The sequence below is a fragment of the Stenella coeruleoalba genome (genome assembly GCF_951394435.1).
Source record: "Stenella coeruleoalba genome assembly, chromosome: 14".
Taxonomy (NCBI): domain Eukaryota; kingdom Metazoa; phylum Chordata; class Mammalia; order Artiodactyla; family Delphinidae; genus Stenella; species Stenella coeruleoalba.
The window spans coordinates 82,251,002-82,272,845 of NC_137160.1; the positions used below are offsets into that span (position 1 = coordinate 82,251,002).

The 21,844-nt window shown below is 53.9% G+C and overlaps 1 protein-coding gene across 2 annotated transcripts in view; it reads left to right on the forward strand.

The window, feature by feature from the left end:
• Positions 1–2,251: 2,251 nt before the first annotated feature.
• Positions 2,252–21,844, forward strand: part of BCL7A (BAF chromatin remodeling complex subunit BCL7A) — a 30,148-nt gene continuing 10,555 nt past the window's right edge. The window contains exons 1-5 of one of the 2 annotated variants that reach the window (XM_079942881.1): positions 2,252–2,874; positions 3,322–3,417; positions 10,358–10,439; positions 13,895–13,991; positions 18,596–18,763. In XM_079942881.1, coding sequence (XP_079799007.1) covers positions 3,326–3,417; positions 10,358–10,439; positions 13,895–13,991; positions 18,596–18,763 — 439 coding nt within the window. In that variant the 5' untranslated portion in view covers positions 2,252–2,874; positions 3,322–3,325. Of the gene's footprint in view, positions 2,875–3,321; positions 3,418–10,155; positions 10,440–13,894; positions 13,992–18,595; positions 18,764–21,844 lie in introns of those variants that run through there. The other variant, XM_079942880.1, reaches the window with a different exon arrangement.

The window sequence follows — 21,844 nt, forward strand, 5'->3', positions numbered from 1 at the left end:
ACTAAGTAACTCACCTCTGGAACCCCACGATCACTCCTTTAACGTGTCTAAGATTATCACAAACATTCAGAGAGAGCTTGACTTCCAGTCTCTGGTAACTAGTTATTCAGACCAACGCTCAAGCTGAAAGCAACTAAAAATGCTAGAACATATGCTAGAAAACATATTTTAAAAAATCCTAAAAGCCACCACATGCTGACAAGATAGCAAGGAATAAGGAAAAAGAGAACCCTGACAGCTAATCCAGCAAGGAAGCCACTCGAACCCTGTAGATATTTGCCAAGTCTGGCATATTTGAACTTCAGTGTGAATGGTTTTCTTGAGGCAAGAGGTCGGAAATCAAAGTCCAGGGTCCACACTGGGTGGGAGATGAGACCTTGCCCAGTGGTGTGCTGGTAAATGCTATCACCAGCCCTTGGTGGGGTTGGGAAAGGGTCCCGATGTATTATAGCATTTGCCAATTTCCATAGCGTAAATGTTCCGCCGTGGCTGATTTAGAACTATTGATAGGAGGTCACTGAACAGAGTTGGGAAGCGCAGGCTTGGCAGTCAGCTGCAGCACATCACTGACCCCACCCTGGGTACAATAAGCAAATCAGTCTCACTCACTTAGGCAACCTATATTGGCATCACCTGGGGGTCCAGGGACCCACGAGCCCTGAACTTGGATGTTGGTCATCCTGCACTAGCAGTGCCCTCAGGAGTCCGGCAGAGCAAATGTAAAGCAACTCGAGAGGAAGGTAACTTCACTCTAGGCCTCAGATTATCCCTATAAATAAATTTTAAAATACAATGTCCAGCAAGGTCAAGGAGAACCAGACAGATCACAAAGAAATAGGACACCATGAGTAAGAACCAGCAGAAACAGACTCTCAGATACTTCAAATATCAGAATGATCAGACACAGACTATAAAACAAGTGTGCTTTGTTGAAAGAAAGAAGTGTAAAACTATCCACAGGGGACAGGAAACTATAAAAAGTGCCGTACTACATTTATAAAGAACATTTGTAGAGAGCCTTATAGTTTAATCGGAGATCAAACACACAAACACCTTCGGGGCCATGTGGTAACACAAATGAGTACAGTGACTGGGTGACACATTGGTGACCTAGTGAGCTCTATCTGAGGGGCACAGGGCTTCTCGGCTCCAGCTGACTGTTGCCGTGTGGCACGTGGGGCCCAGTTGGCAGGTCTTCTGCTATCTCTAGAGAAGCTGGATATTTGGATTTCTTTGTATGGTGGCAAAATACACATAATGTAAAACTGGCCACTGTAACAATTTTAAAGTGTGCGATTCGGCGACAGAAAGCACATTCACAATGTTGTGCAACCATCACCACTACCTACTTTCAGAACTTTTTTATCACCCCAAAAGGAAAACCTGTACCCATTTGAAGTCACTCCCCATTCCCCCCCCCCACAGGGAGCGGCTATTAAGATGTCATCGATATCATCGTACGTCTGTCTGGCTTTCTGTCTCTAGGGATTTGCCTAGTCTAGATAACTCATATAAGTGGAATCATACAATATGTGTCTTTTTGTGACTGGCTTCTTTTACTTAGGATGTTTTCAAAGTTCATCCATGCCGTGGCGTGTATCAGTACTTTATTCCTTTTTGATGGCTGAATAATATTCTATTGTATAGATATGCCCATTTGTCCATTCATCATTCAGTACTTGGAGTTTTAAATATATGTTCCCATTTTTAATTCAAATATATGCTTTAAAAAGTTCTGTGTAACCTTAAGCATGTATCTGCTGGCCAGGTAAGTCAGAGGGCCAATGGTATGAGACTGCTGTCTTATGACCCACTGTTACATGTTTTCCCATATAATCCTCACATCAGGAACTTGGGGTTTGGGATGGTAAAAGGACATGCATAGGAAAAGGCCTGCAGTGCAGCTTCCACTCCGTATCGCCAGAAGCTTTTCTCCCCCAAACCAAAACCTCAGGGGAAAGGGCTTGGTTTTAGAATGAGCGGAAGACAAACATCTAGCTCATGGCTGTGTCCTTGAACTTCCCTGGGACTCAGTTTCCCTCCATGTAAAATGACTGATGTTGGGTTAGTTGATCTCCAAGGCACTGGGCTTGCTAACGGGGTCATTCTTTTTCCCCAGCATCCACCTGGGCACGAATTGGCTCTGGTCAAGATAATTTAGCTGCAGCTGAACATAAGGTTGAGGCCCCTGGCTTATCCTGGTAATTGCAGATTCGTGCGGAGCTGTCGTAAGGCACCACGGGGAAGAAACCAGCCCAGAAGTCCTCCTTGTCGCTGGCCAGTCCATTTTACCTGCCAGGGTCATTTGTGAGGTGGCAGCACCTGGGCTGAGCCTGGGACTTACATCAGGAGTGACTTAAACTCAACTCGTGGTTCTCGAACAGAAACCCCAGCGTGGGCTCCCTGACCTTATTTATGGCGAGGGCAACTTATCACTAGGAGGAAAGATCTAAGAGCCCCTGTTGAAATGCTGATAAATAATCATCGAGCTTTTACTGCGCCGAAAGCTCTTTCATAAGCAAGGTCGGATGTCTCTAGTGGTCACCCCAGGCACCTTTCCTCCCACCCTCGTTTGCCAAAAGGACGAAGGATAGGGAAGCGACGTCCTAGCTCGCGTATTTAAACCGGGCAGAGGGTCAGCAGAGGTCCGCGTTTCTCAACTCTTTCCAAGAGCGCCTCGCGTCCCGAATCGGCGCCTTCAACTCGCAGAAGTCGCGAGCCCCACAGGAAACTTCCATTACTGCAGACGCTGCCACACACCCGGGGCAGCGGATGGGCTGCCGCGCTGGCTCCCCAGGAATGCGCTCCCTCCACGGCCGGCCGCCCCGCCGGCCCGCCCTCTCCCGGGGAGCCCCCGGCACCTGCGGCCTCCGAGTAAGTGTCCGCGCGCACGTCCGCCGGCCCGCCTCCCCTCCGCGTGCCCGGAGCCGGGGGTCGCTGGGTACCCCTCGCCGCCTCCCCGGGGATCGGGGGGTCGCGGGCGCCTCCCCCGGGTGGGCGGAGAGGCTCGCGGCGCTGCCCCGCGGCGGCAGCGGCGCCCGGAGGCCGCACTACCGGCGGCCGCGGCGGCGCTGCTCCCCCTGCTCGGTGCAGCTGCCGCCCGGCGCTTGCGCACTGGGCCCTGGGCGCGCGGCGGCACTAGGCTTTGTGTGTGTGTGTGTGTATGTGTGCGAGTGTGTGTGTGTCTGTGTGTGTGTGTGTGTGTGTGTCTGTGTGTGTGTCTCTGTGTGAGTGAGCGGGCGGGCGGGCGCGAGTGTGGCCGCCGCGGAGCGCGAGCAGGACCCGGCGGGCGCGCTCCCCCAGCCTCTCTCTCCCCGCCAGAACCATGTCGGGCAGGTCGGTTCGAGCCGAGACCAGGAGCCGGGCCAAAGATGATATCAAGAGGGTCATGGCGGCTATCGAGAAAGTGCGCAAATGGTAAGCGGAGGCGCCGGCTTGTTCTCTCGTTCGGTTGCAGGCTCGCGCCGCGGCCGCCCCGAACCCCGAGACCAGATACAAAAAGCCGGCGGGGCGCAGCGCCCCGGGCCGCCCGCGGGCCCAGGAGTTGGAGAGGGCGGGCGGCGCGCGAGCCGGGTCACCTGCGCGCGGCGGGGGCCGCGGCCGCTGCCCAGGTGCGCTCGCGCCTGTCGCCCACCTGGCGCGGCGGCGGCAGCCTGGAGGCGGCGGGCGCCCCGGGCCGGGCGGTGGAGCGGCGGGCAGTCCCCGGCGCGGCGCTCGGCTCCCGGGAGGGGGGCTCGGGGCCGGCCCCAGAAGCCATTTCGTTTTGTGCAAGTCACATGAAAGCGGCTTCCCGCGCGCCGGGGCCGCGATGCAGGCGGCAGAGGGGAGAGCGCGAGCTCCATTGTGCAGGCACCGAGCGGGCCGCCGCCGCCGTCTCCGTCTCCTACCCGCGCGCCCCGGGCGGCGCAGCGCCGGCCCCCGCGCCCTTGCCCGCGCCGGGCCTCCCTGTCTCCCTCCCTCCCTCCCTCCTCCCCGGCCGGCTGGCTGGCTGGCTCGCTCGCTCCCCGCCTCCCAGGCCCGGCGCCCTCGAGTCTGCGGAGTTTGCAGAGCGCGAGCCGTTTAAATTTAGCGCTTTGGGCTGCCTGGAGCGAGGGCTCTTGGCGAGGAAGAAAGATGGGGGCGAGCGCGAGGAGGAAACGCCGGCGGCGGCCGCGGGGCCCGGGGCTCCGGGCTCCCCCCTCCCGCCCCGCTGTGCCCGGACCCGGGCGCGGGGGTCTGGGCAAGCGAATGTTGGGGGCCAGACCCCGGTCCTGGGCCGCGTCTGTCTGTCCGAACCCGGCAGCTTGCGTTTGTTTTGCGGAGACAGCCGTTGTTTTTGTTCTCTGCGCGGGGGGCGAGGGGGACTCGGTGTCGGCCGTGCGGTTTCTCCAGCTCACGTGAGATTCCGTCCGGCGTGGCCTGGTTGTAATTAATACGACTGAACGTTTCCCCGGCCTCGTCCGGGTCTGTCTCGGAATCAGCCCGAGGGCCAGGCCCGAGGCGCGAGCCGATCGCCAGGTTGGGGCGGACTTGTTGAAAACTCCCAGCTCCCGGATTTCAACTTTATTATTTTTTTCCCACGGCCTCACCAGGGTCAGGGAGGGAGAGGAGCCGCAGCGCCGTTCGAGTGTCAGCGCCCGCGGGCTCATCCTGACCCTTTATTTAAAGCCTGCAAACCCCCGCAGGCCCCGTGGCAGGCTCTGTTTATGTTTAGGGGTGTCATTTCTTGAGTAACGCCTCGCCTCGGTCCCTCAAAACCACTGGGGGCTAGCCTCCAGTCTAGCCGTGTCACAAGTTAGCTGTCCTTTCTGAGTCAAACCCAACAAAAAAGGCAAGAGGAAAATCAATAAAGTCCACGTGCTCTCGGGCCTCCTATGGAAAGGGCTGTCTGCAGATGGCCGGATGCCCGGCCGAGGGCTGGGTTTGGCTCTAGTGGGACAAAGAATTTTCAGAACCGTGAGAAGGGAAGGCCTTCCAAAGTTGAGATCCAAGTCTTCCCTGCCGTGGGAGCTCCCCTGGTGCGCAGGGCGCCCCGTGCCCGGACTGGAGCCATTTAAAAATGGCAGAAACAGCTGCAGGCCAAAACGGCACACGGGAAAACAAGCCCACCACCCCCTCTCCTGCGGGATTCCCAGAGGGAAGGCTGGAGTGGTCCCCTGCCTGAACGCCTGTGCAAAGAAAGAGCTGTTGTCTGGGCCTGAGTCCCTTCTGTCAGCAGCCTGGAGGTGAGAAAGGGGTGGGGGCCAGCTGCCTTTCCGTGCTGCGGGAGGCTTGGCGGGGCCTTGCGCTCCAGGTTCCCGGCCTGGCGGAGGCTCCTGCACCCTGACAGCTGCTCTGCTGGGAGGGCAGATGGAGCTGTGTGGGGTTTTCCACCCTGCCGGCCCCAGAGCAGCCGGCCTGGTGGCCCTCAGTGTTGCTTAGCCCGCTGCCGGCGAGGCCTGTGTTTGGGGGGACGAGAGGAGAACGTGTCTCCCTTCCTTTTTTGTGTCTTGGGAAACTACGAGTCAAGTCCCCTAGAAGACCTCAGGCTTTGGGATCTCATGGCTGGGCTTCCAGTGTGACCTTGGGCTAAGCACATAACTTCTCTAACCACGACAAGAGGTTCCTGTGCTACCTTCTCCCCTTCTGGAATAGCATCATGTCTCGAAAAGCACTTATCCTGCACACAGGAGCAGTCATTAAATGCGGTCCTTACTGTGGGGTAGAAACTTGCATTTTGCTGATTTTTTTTTTCTTTCTTTTTCTTTTTCTCCTGCCCATTCTAAGTAAAAAAAAAGCCTTCGCCTTGTTTCCTGGGTTTCCCCAGCCCCGAGAAGCCAAATCTCACCCTCGCTGTGCCTTCAGAATGCGTCTTCCAGTCAGCCCTTGTGGTCTGGGGTTGTTTATTAACTGTGTGGCCACCAACCGTGCATTTCACCACTGGCTGGGACACTGGGTTGCCAGATTTAGCAAATAAAATTATGGGACACCCAGTTAAATTTGAATTTCAGATAAACAAAGAAATAATATTTTTAAATACTTCCTTTTTTTTTTAGTGTAAGTATGTCCCATGCACTAATTGAGACATACTTACACTGAAAAAATTATTCGTCATTTATCTGAAATTCCAATTTAACTCTGCATCCTGTTTTGTTTTGTTTTGTTGATTTAAATCCAGAATGGAGGTGCCTGGCCTACCACTTAGCCTGTAAGCCTAGGGTGGTATTTCTCCTCAGTCCCAGGGACCCCTAAAAATTCCCCCTTCTGCCAGCCCTACCCTTCCCCTGCCCTGGAAAAAGCCAGCAGCCAGCCGTGGCCACCCTGTCGGTAGCTGCCGGCCGTTTCTCCTCTCCTTTCTGTGTCCCAGCAAGGCAGGTTGGTGGCGTGAGAGGCACCTAGAACAAGAAGGAAGAACGAAATGGTGGGCTCCTTTTGGGGAAGCTGGGGCAGGGTTAGGAGGCCCCGTGTGGGCGGAGAAAAGCAGGGCAGGGGGAGTCCCTGGGCGGGAGGCAAAGCCTTGAGCCTCGAAGTAGGCTTAGGCCTGGGACCCCTGGATCCGTGGTCTGAAGGGTCCCTCGGTGGCTTGTGAAGACAGAGAGGCCTGTTCCCCGAGACTTCCCGCCTGTCTCTGGGGGCGGGGGGAGGTTTGACTGTGCCTAAACCCTCACCTTGGTGCTTCCAGGGGCACCCTTCTACCAGGCACAGGGCAGGTCAAGCGGGCCTGGGCCTAGTTAGGATGAGGCCAGCTGTAGCCAGGCCTCCTGCAGCATCAAGGACTAGCCCTGAGAAGTGGATCGGAAGTGAGGGGTTCGGAGCCCTCTTTGAGGGAGTCAGGTCACCCTGGCTGGCTAGCCCTTCCCTGGACCTGACCTTGGGGGAACATTAGAAATTGCCCTCGGTCTAGAGAATCTGGGGAGAAGGGTGCGCACAGTTTACACAGGAGCCTGTGCTGGGGAGGAGCGTTTGGGGCTCTATTCCTACAGCTGGGACCTCATTTGCTTCTTTTGTCCAGGAGCCCAAGCCTGGTGGGGAAGAGAGAGGCACTTAAGCCTGGCCTGGTTACCAGGGGCCAGCAAGGCAGGAGGGCTCAGGCCGTGCCCAGGGCAGCTTCGTGGCAAGGTTGGGCTGCGGCCTGGTGGTTGTGGTGAATCCGAGCCCAGTGCCTGCAGGTGGCGAGACCTGGGGGATCCGAGGGAGCCCCAGGGCCCCATCTGGAGAGAGTCAGTGCTCCTCGGGGCATGTGGGCCCCTCGTGGCCAGGACGTGTTTTTGAGAGTGGCCAGGAATCTGCATTTTAATGTGGGGTCTGGCTTCTTTTTTTTTTTTTTTAAGTCTGGTAATTGATTCAAATTTTTAAAAGTACCGTGCGGGCCAGACAAAACACGCCCGTTGGCTACTTGCTTGCCACTGCGGATGTAATCAAGTACAGCTTAATACCTTCCTTTGGGCTTGGGGGGCTGTGTGTTCTAGGGTGATGGATTTGGAGGTGGTAGTGGGAACTCTCAGCTGCTCTCTGGAGTCCCTGTGTCATTTCCCGAGGCGCTGCCAGGCCGCTGGCTTGATGACACACCCGGCGCTCCCTGGATGTGTCTCCGAAGTACCGGCTACTCACTCAGTGACTCGCCCCTGAGCTCTGGGGCCTGTGTCTCCCTGGGTGGCTGCTGGCCGGATACCAGGCTGAGGTCGGGTTCTCAATGTTCTTCCCTCTGTCCCATGGCCCCTCAATGCCCACACCTAGAAATGCAACTGGAGAACGGTTTCTAATCCCTGGGGTGAGTTGGGAACTCGGACCGAGGGAGGCACCAGAACCTAGCTGTGTTCAGGTCCGAACCTGCAGGGCCTGTAACCTCTCTGGGAAGCTACCTGCCACTTGATACATTCCTCTTGGCTCAGGTGTGGGCTGCGAAGCCCAGATCTGGCATACTTTCTGCCCTGAGAGGTGTCCTGTGTATTGCAAGTCAATTACTTTTTTTTTTTTTTTAACACAATCAAGCCTTGGATTTGCTGACCTACTGGGGCCCGGGCCAAAGAAGCCAGTTGAGGGGCTTGTGAGTAATGAGTGCCTTTGGCCATTTGCATGGGATTTGGGCGATTTGTCCAGCTTCTGTCACCGATGTGCTCTGTGGAGTCATTTCTTAGTAGTTTTTCATGGGAGACAGAATAGCAGGGGTCAGAGCCCGTGTCCAGTCCTGGTTCTGCCGTTGACTAGCTGTGTGACCGTGAGCTACTGGTATAACTTCTCTGGGCCTCCCATTTCCCCATCTATAAAGTGGGGTGACAGTAGTCTCCCTCTCACAGGTCTGTTGGCAATTGTCGGGAGAGAGGGCATGTAAGTAAAGTGCTTGGCACGGAAGCCCTCAGCGCACAATGGCCATTAGGATTGTTGCTTTGTCACCAAGGTTGTTTCTTGGAATGTCTCTGTCCCTTCCAGGCACCTGCTGATTATTCAGCATGAAGGTGGGGAAAGACTTGGGGTCGTGAATCGTCCATCCTGCCTCTGAGAGGCTGGGGACAGGTGGGTGGTGACTTAGGTGCCTGACTTTGTTTAATTCTCTCAGGGCTAAACGGGGCAGGGATGGGGCAGGGGAGGTTACTCCAAAAAGCAGTGCGGCATGGAGCTTTGAACACCGGCTCTGGGGAGAATGACTCCACCTCCCCCTGCCTCAGTTTCTTTATCTGTCAGACAGGAAAGGTGGCAGTTACTGCCACGAGAGGTTATGGGGTGATTAGAGTGTGTACAGCGCTTAGCACACAGAAGGCACTAGAAATGGGCACAGTAGAATAAGGAAAAGCCAGGCCCTCGCTTCCGCCAGCCGGGGGCTGTGGGACCCGCGCAGGCACAGTTTGGGGTATGGAAGTGTCCGTGGTTTGGCTCAGCTGGTTTTGAGTGTGCTTGGGCACCCGGAACCCCCAGTGGTGAAGGGGTGCCAGGTGGCGGTAACGTGTCCCACCAGCTTGGGAGGGCTACTTGCCCATGGAGGAGAGGACCCAAGGCCAAGGTCTTGGTGGGGAGGCTGGACGAGGCGCCCACAGCCACACGTAATTCTCGGCTCCGGTGGACCCCGTGTCGCTAACATTGCCGAGGGCTCCCGGCCGCTATGCCACCTACGGCAGGTGTACGTCTGACTGTCCCATCAGTCGTGGACTCCAGAGCCCAGCTCCCTGGTTGAAACCCCAGCTTTCCTTCTGAGGGGGGCTCTCCCTTAGCCGTGGTGTCCTCAGGCACGCGGCCTCTGGCTGTCACTCCTAGTGCTAGGGGCAGGAGGTGACAGGACCTGACTCGTAGGCTGCCAGAGGTCGAGGACCGAAGTTGGGAGGCTGGGGTGATATAGCTAGAGAAGGACGATGCTCGAAGCAGAGAGATAGGAGGAGAGAGTGGTAATTACCATCATCACCCTTAGTGGAAAGCAGTCACCCCTTTCCTTCTCATGGCTTGTGATTTGCTTCTCACCATCAACCTGCCTTTGGCAGCTGGGGGCCCCTGGGCACTGTGCCCCAGGAGTTTAGGATGCGGCTGGGGGTGGATCGGGGGCAGCTGTGCAGACGTTAGGAGCTGAGACCCTGGAACTGAAGCCTGTCTCCGAACCGACGTATAGGGTCTCGGGGCAGGCAACCTCCCGGCCGTGGCTGCCCGCAGACGGGGCTGTGCTTCCCTGTCGCAGCCCCTCGGTTTCAGCATCTGGGGACTGCCCTTGGGGCCGAGGCCACTGGGCATCCAGGTTCCCCCCTGCTCTCCATTCCCCGGGGCTGATCTAACTGGCGTTTGCCCGGAAGAGCCTGGGGTGGTTACGCATGCTGTCAGCTCCTGCTTCCCTTCCCACGACCTCGGAGGCAGGGTGCAGGGTGAAGGGGGCAGGGTGAGCCCCTGGGTGCCCTTGGGGAAGACCCTCCCACCCTCACGGAGGAAATGCCCTGTTGGTCTGAAGCCCTCTCTGCTGCCCAGAGGGTCTCGGGTGGCCCAGTTCGCCGGCTCTGGGGGGTGAAGGCTGGAGGAACCGGGGCTGATTCCCTCCATCCAGAGGAATCATCCCAGTGGCAGCCCCGCCCTCCCCTCCGGTCTCACGAGGCACTCTTCCAGGCACAGGAAGCAGTCGACATGCGACATGCTTTGTCTCACTCGCGGCAGCCTGGAGAGATTGACGACCCCATGTGGTCTAGCAGATGGGGAAACTGAGGCTCAGGCTGGCGAAGTGACTTGCCCAGGGGCCCCCAGCCAGCGAGCGGCAGAGCTAGGATTCAAGCCCTCGTCTGTGTGATCCGGAGATGTTCTCTCAGCCCTGCCTGGAGCTGTCACCGCGTCACAGCTGCTCCAAGGGAGTGCGGCCTGTGCCCCCTGCCGGCGTGAGCAAGGGCCTGCCCCCGAAGCCCCCTGGTAATGGGTTCTTCCTCATCCTCTGCAGGGAGAAGAAGTGGGTGACTGTGGGTGACACATCCCTGCGAATCTACAAGTGGGTCCCTGTGACGGAGCCAAAGGTTGACGATGTGAGTATGTGGGGCCGGTCCCCTGGGGTGGGGCTGTCCATCCACACTCCCTCCCATCACAGGGAGAGGGGGCTGTCCACTGCCACCCACCATGCGGGGACCCTGGGGCCAAGGCCACTTGGGCAGCAGAAGGACCCAGCTTAGGGCTGGAGAGGCTGCTGAACCTGTGTCTACCCCTCCCCCCATCATCCAGCCCCAGAGTTTGGCCCTCAGAGAGGTGGGGAATGTCCCCTGTAAGTCACCTCTTCAGGGCTGACAGCCCCATGGTTTGCCAGTGGGCACACTGCTTAGTGCAGAGTTATCCTCTCCCTGAGGCCCTGGGCACCATGGCTTTGCGGTGGGCTTGGCGGTACCTGCAGACAGGTACCTCCCCCATCGTTGTGGTGTCATTCCTGGCACCTGACCATCTGCCAGGCACTACTTTGTGGAGTGAGCTCTTTATCCACTCTGGACAAGGGAAGACACAGGCTCAGAGAGGCAAAGCCGTTTCCCCAGAGTCACACAGCAAATGTCAGGTCTTTTGACTCCAAAGCATATACTCTCCACTCTTGGAGAGCCTTCTGGTGGTTGGAGCTGCTGGTGAAGGGTGACCCCAGTGTGAAAGTCTGGTGCGGAGAAGCAGGGGCCATTGACAGGGGAGGGTTCCAGGAGGGGCGGCGACTATGACCGCTAGAGGAAGGCCTCGTGGCTGCGCTTGATCTCAGGGAGGCGTTGATGACAGACCTGCCCCGCATCACGGATAGTTTTTCAGCTTGGTGGGTCCCAGGCCAGTTACCCTCAAAGACCCACAGGTCAGCTGCTCTCATTTCCAGTCAAAATCCAGAATGGTCCCACTGACAGGCCTTTGCATGGGCTGTTCGTCCTGCCTGAGTGCCTTCCCTACTATGCAAGGATGGCTCAGCTCACACTGACCACATGCCTCCAGTCGTGACAGTGGGCATGATTGGTAGGTTTCTAGGGGCCATAAAGCGGGGCAGAGACTTCCCTGGCGGTCCAGTGGTTAAGATTCCACAGTACCACTGCAGAGGGCACGGGTTCAATCCCTGGTCGGGGAACTAAGATCCTGCCTGCCGTGTGGCATGGCCAAGAATAAAAAAAGAACCGCGGGATAAAGCCTCCCTCCACAGTCTCCAGTGACCTGCCCCACGAGTCGTGGGTCTCCTGGCAGGGCTGAGGCTCCATTCTTGACCCTTTGATCACATGCAGCCCCTGGGTGGGTCGGTGCTGGGCTGAGAACGTGGGGGCTCGTCATCCCCTCTGGTCCTCGCCTGGGCTGGTTCGTGGAGCCACCAGGGCTGCTTTCCCCAGAGGCACCGACATAGACTGTCCTGGCCTTTGGTGCCGGCCGTTCCGGAGGGAGAGCAGAGTGCAGCCAGCCTCCTCGAAGGCAGCTCCTGGCTCTTGCCCACGTCTGCGCCTTGCACATCATTAGGTGTTGTATAAACGCTGGTTGCGTTTGAGAAGATGTGGTCCCTGCTCTCAAGGAATTTATAATCTTGTTGGGGGAAGATAATTATAGAATAGCATGAAACAGACATCAGGGAAGTGCCAAGTGGATTGTGACGAAGGAGAGAATGTAATATATGGGCTGTCGGGAAGGACAGGGCAGCCTGGGGCTGGGCAAAGACCTCAAGATTTGGATTTGGACAGACTACCCCCAATTAACTTGTGATGCCAGACGGGTGACCCCACCTTGCTGGGTTAGTTCCCTCTTTTGTGCTGTAGAACAGTGACATCCAGCTCCTGGGGTTTCTGCAACAGAGCAAAGGCAGTATATCATATGGGAAGAATTTAGCTCAGCACAGCTGTGCAGACAGTGCTCGGATGCTAATTCGCTGTCATCTCTGAGCCAAGATGTACAATACTCCTCCCCCCTTTCTCTAGGGTGGTGGGTCCTGCGCCTGGCTGAGCCTTAGATCCCCTGGGAGTCTCAACAAAATGCAGGTTCCCGGGCCTCACCCTGGATAGCTGGATCCGAATCTCTGATGGTTGTGGCCGGTAATCTTCAGTGGGAAGAGATAGCTTTCCATGTTTTTGTTTTTGGTTGGTTTATTTTTGGCCGCACGGCATGTGGGATCTTAGTTCCCTGACCAGGGATCAAACCCACGTCCCCTGCACTGGAAGCGTGGAGCCTTAACTACCTGACTGCCAACAGAAGTCCCTCTTTTCTTGTTTTCAAACACCCAGTAATGACGTGGTTACATCATTTTTTTTTCTTCAGAACTCTTGAAAATCGTCTTCTCTTAAATAGGTAAAACACGTTACAAAATTCAATTGTTACTTTAAAACTCTTTTTTAAAACTAAAACGATTCACGTGCCATAAAATTCACTCTTTTAAAGTGTGCCAGTCAGTGTTGGTATATTTACAGTTGCGCAACCATCACCGCTATAATTCCAGAACATTTTCATTACCCCGAACACAAAACGCATACCCTCCCCAAGATCCTGGAAACCACCAGTCTACTTTCTGTTTCTATAGGTTTGCATATTCTTCAAATGTTACTTTTTTTTTACAGTCTTATCTTTTTATACATCTGCTTCCCATCCTGGCTGAACACCTCCAACCCCATCCAGCTCTTTTCCTTGGAGACAACCAGTATTTGTTTATCCTTCCAGAGAGCTCGTGCACGCAAAAATACAAACACACGCTCATTTATGCTCTTCCTTTACCACCAGTGGCAGCATCCTGTTCACATGTTCTGCACGTTTCTTTAATACATCTTGGAGATACTGAAATATTTTAATATGTGAATATTTCTGCGGATCCTTCCATATTAGTACAGGAAGAGCTTGTACTTGGACTCTGTGATTGTCACATCCCACTGCGTTGAATGAATGTACTGTAATGTGTTTAACAAGTCTTTTACCAATGGACACAGTTAGGTTGTTTCCACACAATTCCATTCCATCCGTAAAAAATGGAACCAGGTACAAAAGCATCCCCTTGACCTTTCCCTCCTCCCCTGGGCTTTCCCTCCTCACCTGGTCCCCAGTGTCGGGCCGGAAGTCAGCTGACTGTCTTTGAGGAAGGCAGTCCCAGGGGCCTGAAGATGGTGGAAATGTGTGAGCTGTCTTTTCCATCCCTTACCTGGCATCCCTGTACTGTACCTGCTTCGGGCAGGGTGACCATGGCCTTTTCCCCAGAGGAAATTCCCGCCAGCCAGCGTGTTTGCATACCTGCGGGGCTGGCCCCAGAAGCAAGGCAGCCTTACCCCCAGCCTCCCAGCGCAGCCCCAGAAGCCTCCCCTCCACAGGGCTCCTTGATTCCAAAGCAGGTGAGGCTCCTCCTGGGACGTGTTCAAATGCGGGCCAGTGGAGCCCTCCAGAGCCCTGGGGGCTCCAGGATGAGTCAGCGGAATAAAATATTCATCTCGCTCCCCAGGGTCTCACTCGCGCGTGCACACACACACACACAATTTGATGACTCGGTTTCTGCATCATTTTTCTCCTCCAGAAAAACAAGAACAAGAAAAAGGGCAAAGATGAGAAGTGTGGCTCAGAGGTGACCACCCCGGAGAACAGCTCCTCCCCGGGAATGATGGACATGCACGGTGAGCTCCCCGCAGCCAGCCAGCCAGCCGGGCCCCTCTCCTGCCCGCAGCACTTGGTTGTGTTTTTGTTTTACCAGCAGGTTTGTTCACATTCCAGTCGAGGGGTAGGAGGGCTGGGCAGGACCGGGAGGCTTCTGTGCCAAGGAGGAGGCTCAGCAGAGGAGAAGAAGCTGCTTTTCCCAGAGCAGCAAAGCCAAGAGTCATAAAATGAGCCAGAGACATTAAATAAGACCTCCTTCTCACCCAGTGACACAAATGTCACAGGACGTGTTCTGTTAGCCCCATGTGCCCAGGAAGTTTTTTGGGGGAATCTTATCTTTTTCCCTCCTGGGCCTGACATATCATATCAATGATTCTTATTTCCTATTTCGCTTGGGCTACTGGGAAGCTCTAACTGGATTTCTGACTTCATGTGAATCAGTCTGGGACCCTAGGACCTTCCCTTCTACATCAACTGCCTAACTTCCTTTGCTGTCTTGTTTCAAAAGTTGTAACCAGTGTCCCACTGATCAGATCCAGGCTGTTGACATGCTTTAGCCAGTCTGCAGTTGTTTTGATGCTGCTGGTGGGGTTTTTTTTACCTTTTTATCTGAGAGGAAAGGCACAGATCGTAAGTGTGTGGCTCCATGAGATGTTCACAAACTGCACACACCTTTGTCACCAGCCCAAATCAGGACAGAATGTTCCCGGCAATCCCCGTGTTGTCCCCTCCCGGTCATTCCCCAACCCACCATGGAAAACCACTACCTGACTTCTAACCTCAGAGAGTTGAACCAGAAGTTTCTAAAAAATTGAGTTTCTGATATTTATAAATCAGAAAATTTGCATTTCTCCCATCCTTTGAGAAATCAGATCTGCCAGCCCTTGGGCGTGTTCTTCCTCGAGGCCGCAGCCCGCTGCAACAGGAGCAGCTGCCCCTGTGGGGAGAGCGTGGCCTCTCCAGACCCACCAGGCTCACCTCCTGTTCTGTCCCCAGCCTGGCCCTGCCGGTCTAGGAGCTCCCAGCACTTGCCTTTCTCTGTCTTGATCCCAGCTTCAGTGTCTTTGTACTTCTGACCACCCAAGCCTTTTTGCGCAACAAGGTGATGTTAGATAAATAAACAAGTAAGTCAAGAGGGAATATTGGTTGGATCTAGTTTGTAACCCTCCAGATCCGGGCTGTCTTACTCTGGGGGAAGGGAGGCCAGCAAACTTCCCCATTTGCCCAAACTGACTAGTCTGGAAAACAGTCACAAGCTCCAAGGGCAAGGAGTCTTGCTTGTTGCTGAACTGGCTTCAGAGAAGCACAGGGGGGGTGTTCGCTGACAGTTAACGTGTCAAGAAAGTGTCTTACACACACACACACACACACACACACACACACACACACACACACCAACAACTGGCCGTATAGTTTTAGTCGGGATGCATTTCATTTTCAGAAATAGGTATTTGAGTTGGGACGCACCCTGTCCCTCTGTCACTGGTTAGCATCCCCACTCTCTGGGGACTGAGGAGGCCCCTGGCCTGGCTCAGTTTCAGTTAATTCATAGAATTACAGGTGAGAACCTTTTCGAGCAGAGGGCAGGATCCCACCTGGATTCTAATGTGACTCTCCTAGGATCTACCCATCATGGTGTGATCCTGGGCTAGGTATTGAACACGTAGCCTTGGGGTGGTAATGCCTACTTCCCAAGGTCGTTATGAATATTGAATAAGATAATCCCTGAAAGGCCTTGGCGTACCAGTAGCTCACATTTAAGAAGCCGTCGCAGTGTGCCAAGCATCTTGCTCAGCCCATTTTGGGCATTACCTCATTTAATCCTGGTGATGAGCCACCTTTGTACAGACGGCGAAGGTAAGGCTCGAGGAGGCGAAGTAACTTGTGCAGAGTTAGGAAGTTCATAAAGGCCAGTGCTGGCATCTGCAGTCCTTTTGGAGGAGGCAGAATTCCAGTTCACGGCCACTAGCCCAGAAAAATCTAGAATACTGAGCAACCCAGGTCCCTGACTCAGGAACCATGCTCATCTCCCATTTTAGTACATGTGCAGCCGAGAAAGACCGAGTCCGCCTGCAGGGAGTGAAAGCTCAGGGAAAGCTATGGGCCCGGTTAGAGTTATCTGGAAGGCTACAGGCGGGAGGATGGCCACAGGAGGACATGAAGGGACAGGGCATCCGTCTCCAGGATCCACCTGAGGTCAGCCCAAGCATCAGGGTCACGCCGTTAACAGGTTACCGGGCAAGGCTCAGGGCAGCTGACTTGTTAAACATTAGCGCTTACTGTCCTTAATGAGCACGACCTAACGCTGGGACCCAGAGGTTGAGCCTCCGCCTTCCGTGCTTCCAACACACACAGCCATGTATCTCGGCATAGGAAGGAGGCTGAGATTTTCTCGAAAGGTAAATCGAGGGAGTTTATATCTTTTTTTTTTTAAGTCCCAGAATTCACGAGAGGATGCTTTTGTGTAATGAGCGCCCCAGAGTACACTTAAAATAAGATGCAATTTACCAAGTCAGGGCTGCAGGGCTGCCTGGCGCTTCCTCACCAGGTTGAGGTAGAGGAAAGACTCGGGGTTTGGGGCTGGGCAGACCAGCCCGACCCAGGGGCTCTGCTGCTGGGACTCAGTTTCCCTATCCGGGAGGTTGTTGAGATTAAACGAGGTGACTGTAAATGCCCTGGCCTGGTGCCTGGCATGTAGTAGGTGCCCTGGATGTGTCGGCGTGCTTCTCGTTTTCTCTCCTCTCCTTCCTTCCCTGTCTGTTTCTTTCTTTCTCTCTCTCTCATTTTTACAAAAATGGCCTTGATCCCAGGCGCACAGCATGGCCCAGGAAAGCAGGGTAACACCACATGGGTATCTGTAGTTTAAAATGACTCTTTGCTCGCTTCTCGGCCTTTCGGCTAAGATCGAGTGTAGTATCTGTTCTTATCAGTTTAATATCTGATACGTCCTCTATCCAAGGACAATATATTGAATGGATTTTTGGAGCAGGCGGTTGGAATAGGAGCTTGCTGTGTGTGGATGTGTGTCCCCTCCACACATCGACCTGGTATTGCAGTACCCCCAGGAATGGTGCACCCCCTTGGGGAATAACTCAGTATCAAAAGGCAAACTGTGGGGCCTTCCCTGGCGGTCCAGTGGTTAGGACTCAGCACTTTCACTGCTGAGGGCCTGGGTTTGATCCCTGGTTAGAGAACTAAGATCCCACAAGCCTCACGGTACGGCCAAAAAACTAATAAAATAAAATGACTCTTTGTGCCCAAGAAAGGGTGTCCAGGGCAAGGGGGGGGATGTGCCCCAGGATCCCCAGCTTGGCCCCCCAGCTCAACCCCTAATGCCCTTGCCCAGCTAACTTTCTTCCTCTTTTCCTTTTTATTATGAAAAAATGTCATAATAGAGAATAGTAGAGAGAATAGTATGATGAAACCCATGTGCCTACCCACCTAGGTTTTCATAACGTTATGCCACATTTGCCTCATCTATTTTTTTGAATGTGTTAAATTTTTTAATTGAACTACAATTTACAAGTAAAAAAATGCACAGCTCTCGAGTGTAAAATTCAGGGAATTCTGACAATTGTGTGCAGCCCATGCTAGAAGATTTTAAAGTGCGTTTCCCCACATCACGATACTTAAGTCTGTACCTAAACACTTCAGCACGCATCACTGATAAATGACATTTCTATCTACCCACTGTACCATTATCACTCCTAAAAAAATTAATTCTTTACTTTTAAACTCCAGACTGTATTCAGATTCCCCGTTTGTCCCAAAATGTCTCTCAGAGCTGGCACCTTCAAAACAGGGTACAGATAAATTCCATACGTCATGCCTAGTTGTGAGGTCTCTTAAATTTCTTTAATCTGTAATACGACAGTAATCTTCTCTGCTTCTCCTTTTATTTTTTTTTCTTTAGTTGCGTTGACTTGTTGGAAAGCCTGGGCCGGTTGTCCTGTAGAATATCCACTTTCTGTTGTGAACTTGTTGCCCTTTCTCTGCCTTTTATTTTGTATCAAGTGGAATTGGTCCACAGCTGGATCAGATCTGATGAAACGGTTTGACAGTGCTGCCTTGTGGGACCACTTTGGCCTTTGCAGTGCTTCAGAGCCAGGCCCACGAGATGTCTGGTTTCTTCACCCAGAACGAGACCTCACGTGACCCCCAAAGATTTTGTTTTATTTATTTATTTTTGGCCACACTGCGTGGCATGTAGGATCTTAGTTCCCCGACCAGGGATCAAACCCGAACCCGTGTTGCCTGCAGTGGGAGCTCGCATTCTTAACCACTGGACTGCCAGGGAAGTCCCCCTTTTTTTTTTTTTTTTTTTTGGCCCAAAGATTTTCAATGTGCCGGGCCACCGTCTGCAGTCGGCTGCCGCTAACACAGGAGTCCCCTCAGTGAGTCGGGGGGGGGGAGCTCAGATGAGCCTCCACCCCGCGCAGGACGTGTGGGGCGGCCCTGGGTGGGCAGCTCAGCGGCCTCAGGAGGAAGAGGTGTCTCCTCCCCCGGGAGAGCGTCCTGTAGGGCTGCGGGCAGCAAGGCCGGGGGGACTGAGCCCCCCCAACGCCTTGAGTCAGCAGCCGCGGCATTTCACGCTGTGGTTCTGTTCCCCCCCCACCCTGTGCAGATGATAACAGCAACCAGAGCTCCATTGCAGACGCCTCCCCCATCAAACAGGAGAACAGCAGCAACTCCAGCCCCGCCCCCGAGCCCACCTCGGCCGCACCCGGTGACGGCACCGATGCCAAGGCGGATGAGGCCCAGGCCGACGGGAAGGAGCTCCCCGGGGCCGAAGGTATGTGCCCTCAGGGGCTGGGCTCAGAGGGGGCCTCTCTCCGGCCAGCCTTCAGCCAGGCAGTTGGAAGGGTCTTTAAGGAGGTCCTGCCAAGTGCCGGCCCCCAGAAGGTGATGGTAGAAGAAAGGTAATGCCTGGAGCTCATATTCTTGAGGAGCAATTAAAAAGAATCATACAATGTAATATTTGGAAAATAAGTGCTTTGGAGAATTATAAAGTAAGAAAGGGGAGTGGGTTAGGGTTGCATTTTAAATAGGATGGTCAGGGAAGACCTCACTTAGAAGCTGACATGAGAGCAAATGAGGCTCAGGTTAGGGGAGGGAGCAAGCTCAGGTTAGGGGAGGGAGAAGAACATTGGGGGTGGTGCAAAGGCCCTGTAGCAGGAGCGTGCTCAGCGTGGCTGGGGAAGAAGGCATGAGGGTCTCAACAAGCGAGATGAGGTCAGAGAGGAGGCGGGACCTCGAGTGTCGGGGCTCATAGGCCACTTCACAGACCCGGGTCTTTATGCTGAGTGAGACAGGAGCCCTTGGGAGTTTGAATGCCGTGATATGAAGAATCACCTTGGTTGCCGTGATTGAATCAGACGATGGGGAGGCCAGGGCGGAGGCAGGGAGACCAGCGAGGGGGCTACTGTAGTTGTCCAGATGGGAGAGGATGGTGGCTGATGAGGTGGTAAGAAGGGGTCTGATTGCGGAGGACGTGTGTATACGTGTATATGTGTATTTATAGGCTGGTTTATTTTGAGGTTTCTGGCTTCTCTTTATTTGTTTAATCTTGAGTCTTCTGTTTATTTATTTATTTTAATGTTTGTTTATTTGGCTGCACTGTGTCTTGGTGCGGGCGCGCAAACTCTTATTCATGGCACGTGGGATCTAGTTCCTCAACCAGGGATCGAACCCGGGCCCCGTACGTTGGGAGCACAGAGTCTTAGCCACTGGACCACCGGGGAAGTCCCTCTGGATTCTCTTTAAGTGAAAAATTTTCCAGTATACAGAAAAATTGAACGAATAGTATAATACTCTCCTGTATACCCACCAGCCAAACTCGTCAGTTGTTAACGTTCAATGTTTTGGGGTTTTTGGTTTTTGTTGGAGGGGGGTTGTGGTTTGGTTTGGTTTTTTGTGTTTTTTTCTTTGCTTAAAAGTATTTTTTTCTGAGGCCATTTGACATTGAGTTGTAGACCTTATGACGTTTTGTCTCTAAACACTTCAGCATGCATCTTTTAAAAATAAGGACATTCTCTTACGTAGTCACGATGACCATTATTGCACCTAAGAAATTGAACAGTAGTCCCTGATTGTCTAATATCAAGGTGTGTTTCGGGGGCAGAGGTGAGAGTGTGTTCGATGGGCGGTGTGTGGGCTGTGAGAGAGGGGACTGGAGAGTGACGCTCGGCACCTGGAGGGACGGCCTTGCCCCCACCTGTGATGGGAGAGGTGGAAGGGCTGGGCCAGTGGGGTGTGGAGTGTGGAGGGGCAGGGCCAGGGCCATCTGGAGTGCCTGCAGATGCCCGAGTGCGGAGTTGGGGGTTCCAGGGAGAGGTCCGGGCTGATATGCTCTTACCTGGTGGGGCAAGGCAGCTGGCCTGGAGTCCGGGCTTCCAGATGCTTGCATCTCCTTGGGAGAAGGCCGTCCTGTGTTGCGGAGTTCATTCACATCCCCTTCCGTTCTGTTCCACACACTTCACCCACGTCAGCCCCATGCAAAACTCCATGCCAGTCCTGGGTGACAGTCAGCTGAGTCCCACTCCTGACTCCCAAGAACTCGCGGGCAAGACAAGCACTGAAGCTGAGAATTACAGTCTACAGAGGTCGCAGACAGACTAGATCGAGCATGTGGTGTGCGGGTGTGACCATGGAGCCCAGTGGTGTTTTTATTTTTAATTGGAACTCGAGGCCGAAATTTTTTTTTTTATTGGAGTAAAATTGCTTTACAATGTTGTGTTAGTTTCTGCTGTACAGTGAAGTGAGTCAGCTATATGTATACCTGTATCCCCTCCTTGGACCTCCTTCCCCCCCATCTAGGTCATCACAGAGCACTGAGCTGAGCTCCCTGTGCTTTACAGCAGGTTGTCGATGCCAAAATCGAAAAGTTGAGCGATTTCACTTAAAATAAGATCGATTTCCAGCCTCTCTTGAAAAGTGGGAAGATCTGGCAATACTGGACCTGCACTTCCATTGAGCAGCAACCAACTAGAGCAGAGATGTGTCTGCCTCTCCAGAGAGGGCCAGGAGGACCTACATTCACCAGTTAACCACACTCCCCACCACACCCTATTGTCTCCCTGACGCTGAGGCCAAAGGCAGTTGCCATGTATTACACCGTGAGATCACTGTTGTTTTCTGTTTTTGTTTGTTTGTTTTTTTTGTCTCTGTGGCTTGTGGGATCTTAGTTCCCCGGCCAGGGATTGAACCCGGGCACTTGGCAGAGAAAGCGCAGAGTCCTAACCACTGGACCGCCAGGGAATTCCCTGTTTTTCTCATTGTTGATTTAAAAGGAAAGTTAATATGTTTCTTGAACCTTTTTCTCTAGTAAGAGTGGAAAAGTAAAAGGCTGAGAGGCTGGGGGAATGCACATTTCTTTGAGGAAGAAGAGAATATTCCTTTAGATTTTCTTTACAAAGCTTATTTGTGTTGGAATTAAATATTTGTCTCATTCATGGCACTGCCTGGCCCCTAAGGGGGCTTTTGAGCTCACAGTGAGATGCAGTAAGGAAAGGGAGCCTGGAAGGCTTCCCAGAGGAGGTGCTGTCTGACTTAGTCTTAAAGGATGAGCAGAGATAGGAGGGAACTGAGCAACCCAGACAGAAGGGACTGCAGGGCAGTGCCTGGGAACGTGCGGGGGAAGATGCCCATGTGCCAGGAGCACCTCTGTGAAGGGGGTGCAGGTAACCCTACACAGGGGAAACAACCATGAATTAGGATGCAGATTGAAGTGCGCCCCCAGCTCTCCAGGGTCTCGTCCCCTTCCTCAGGGCGGACCACTGCTGAGTCTGTTTTGTAGCCTTCCAGAGACAGTCTGCACCTAGAAGCATCTGTATAAGATGATAACCTTTCTCTTTAGAACGCTTTCGCTTAGCCA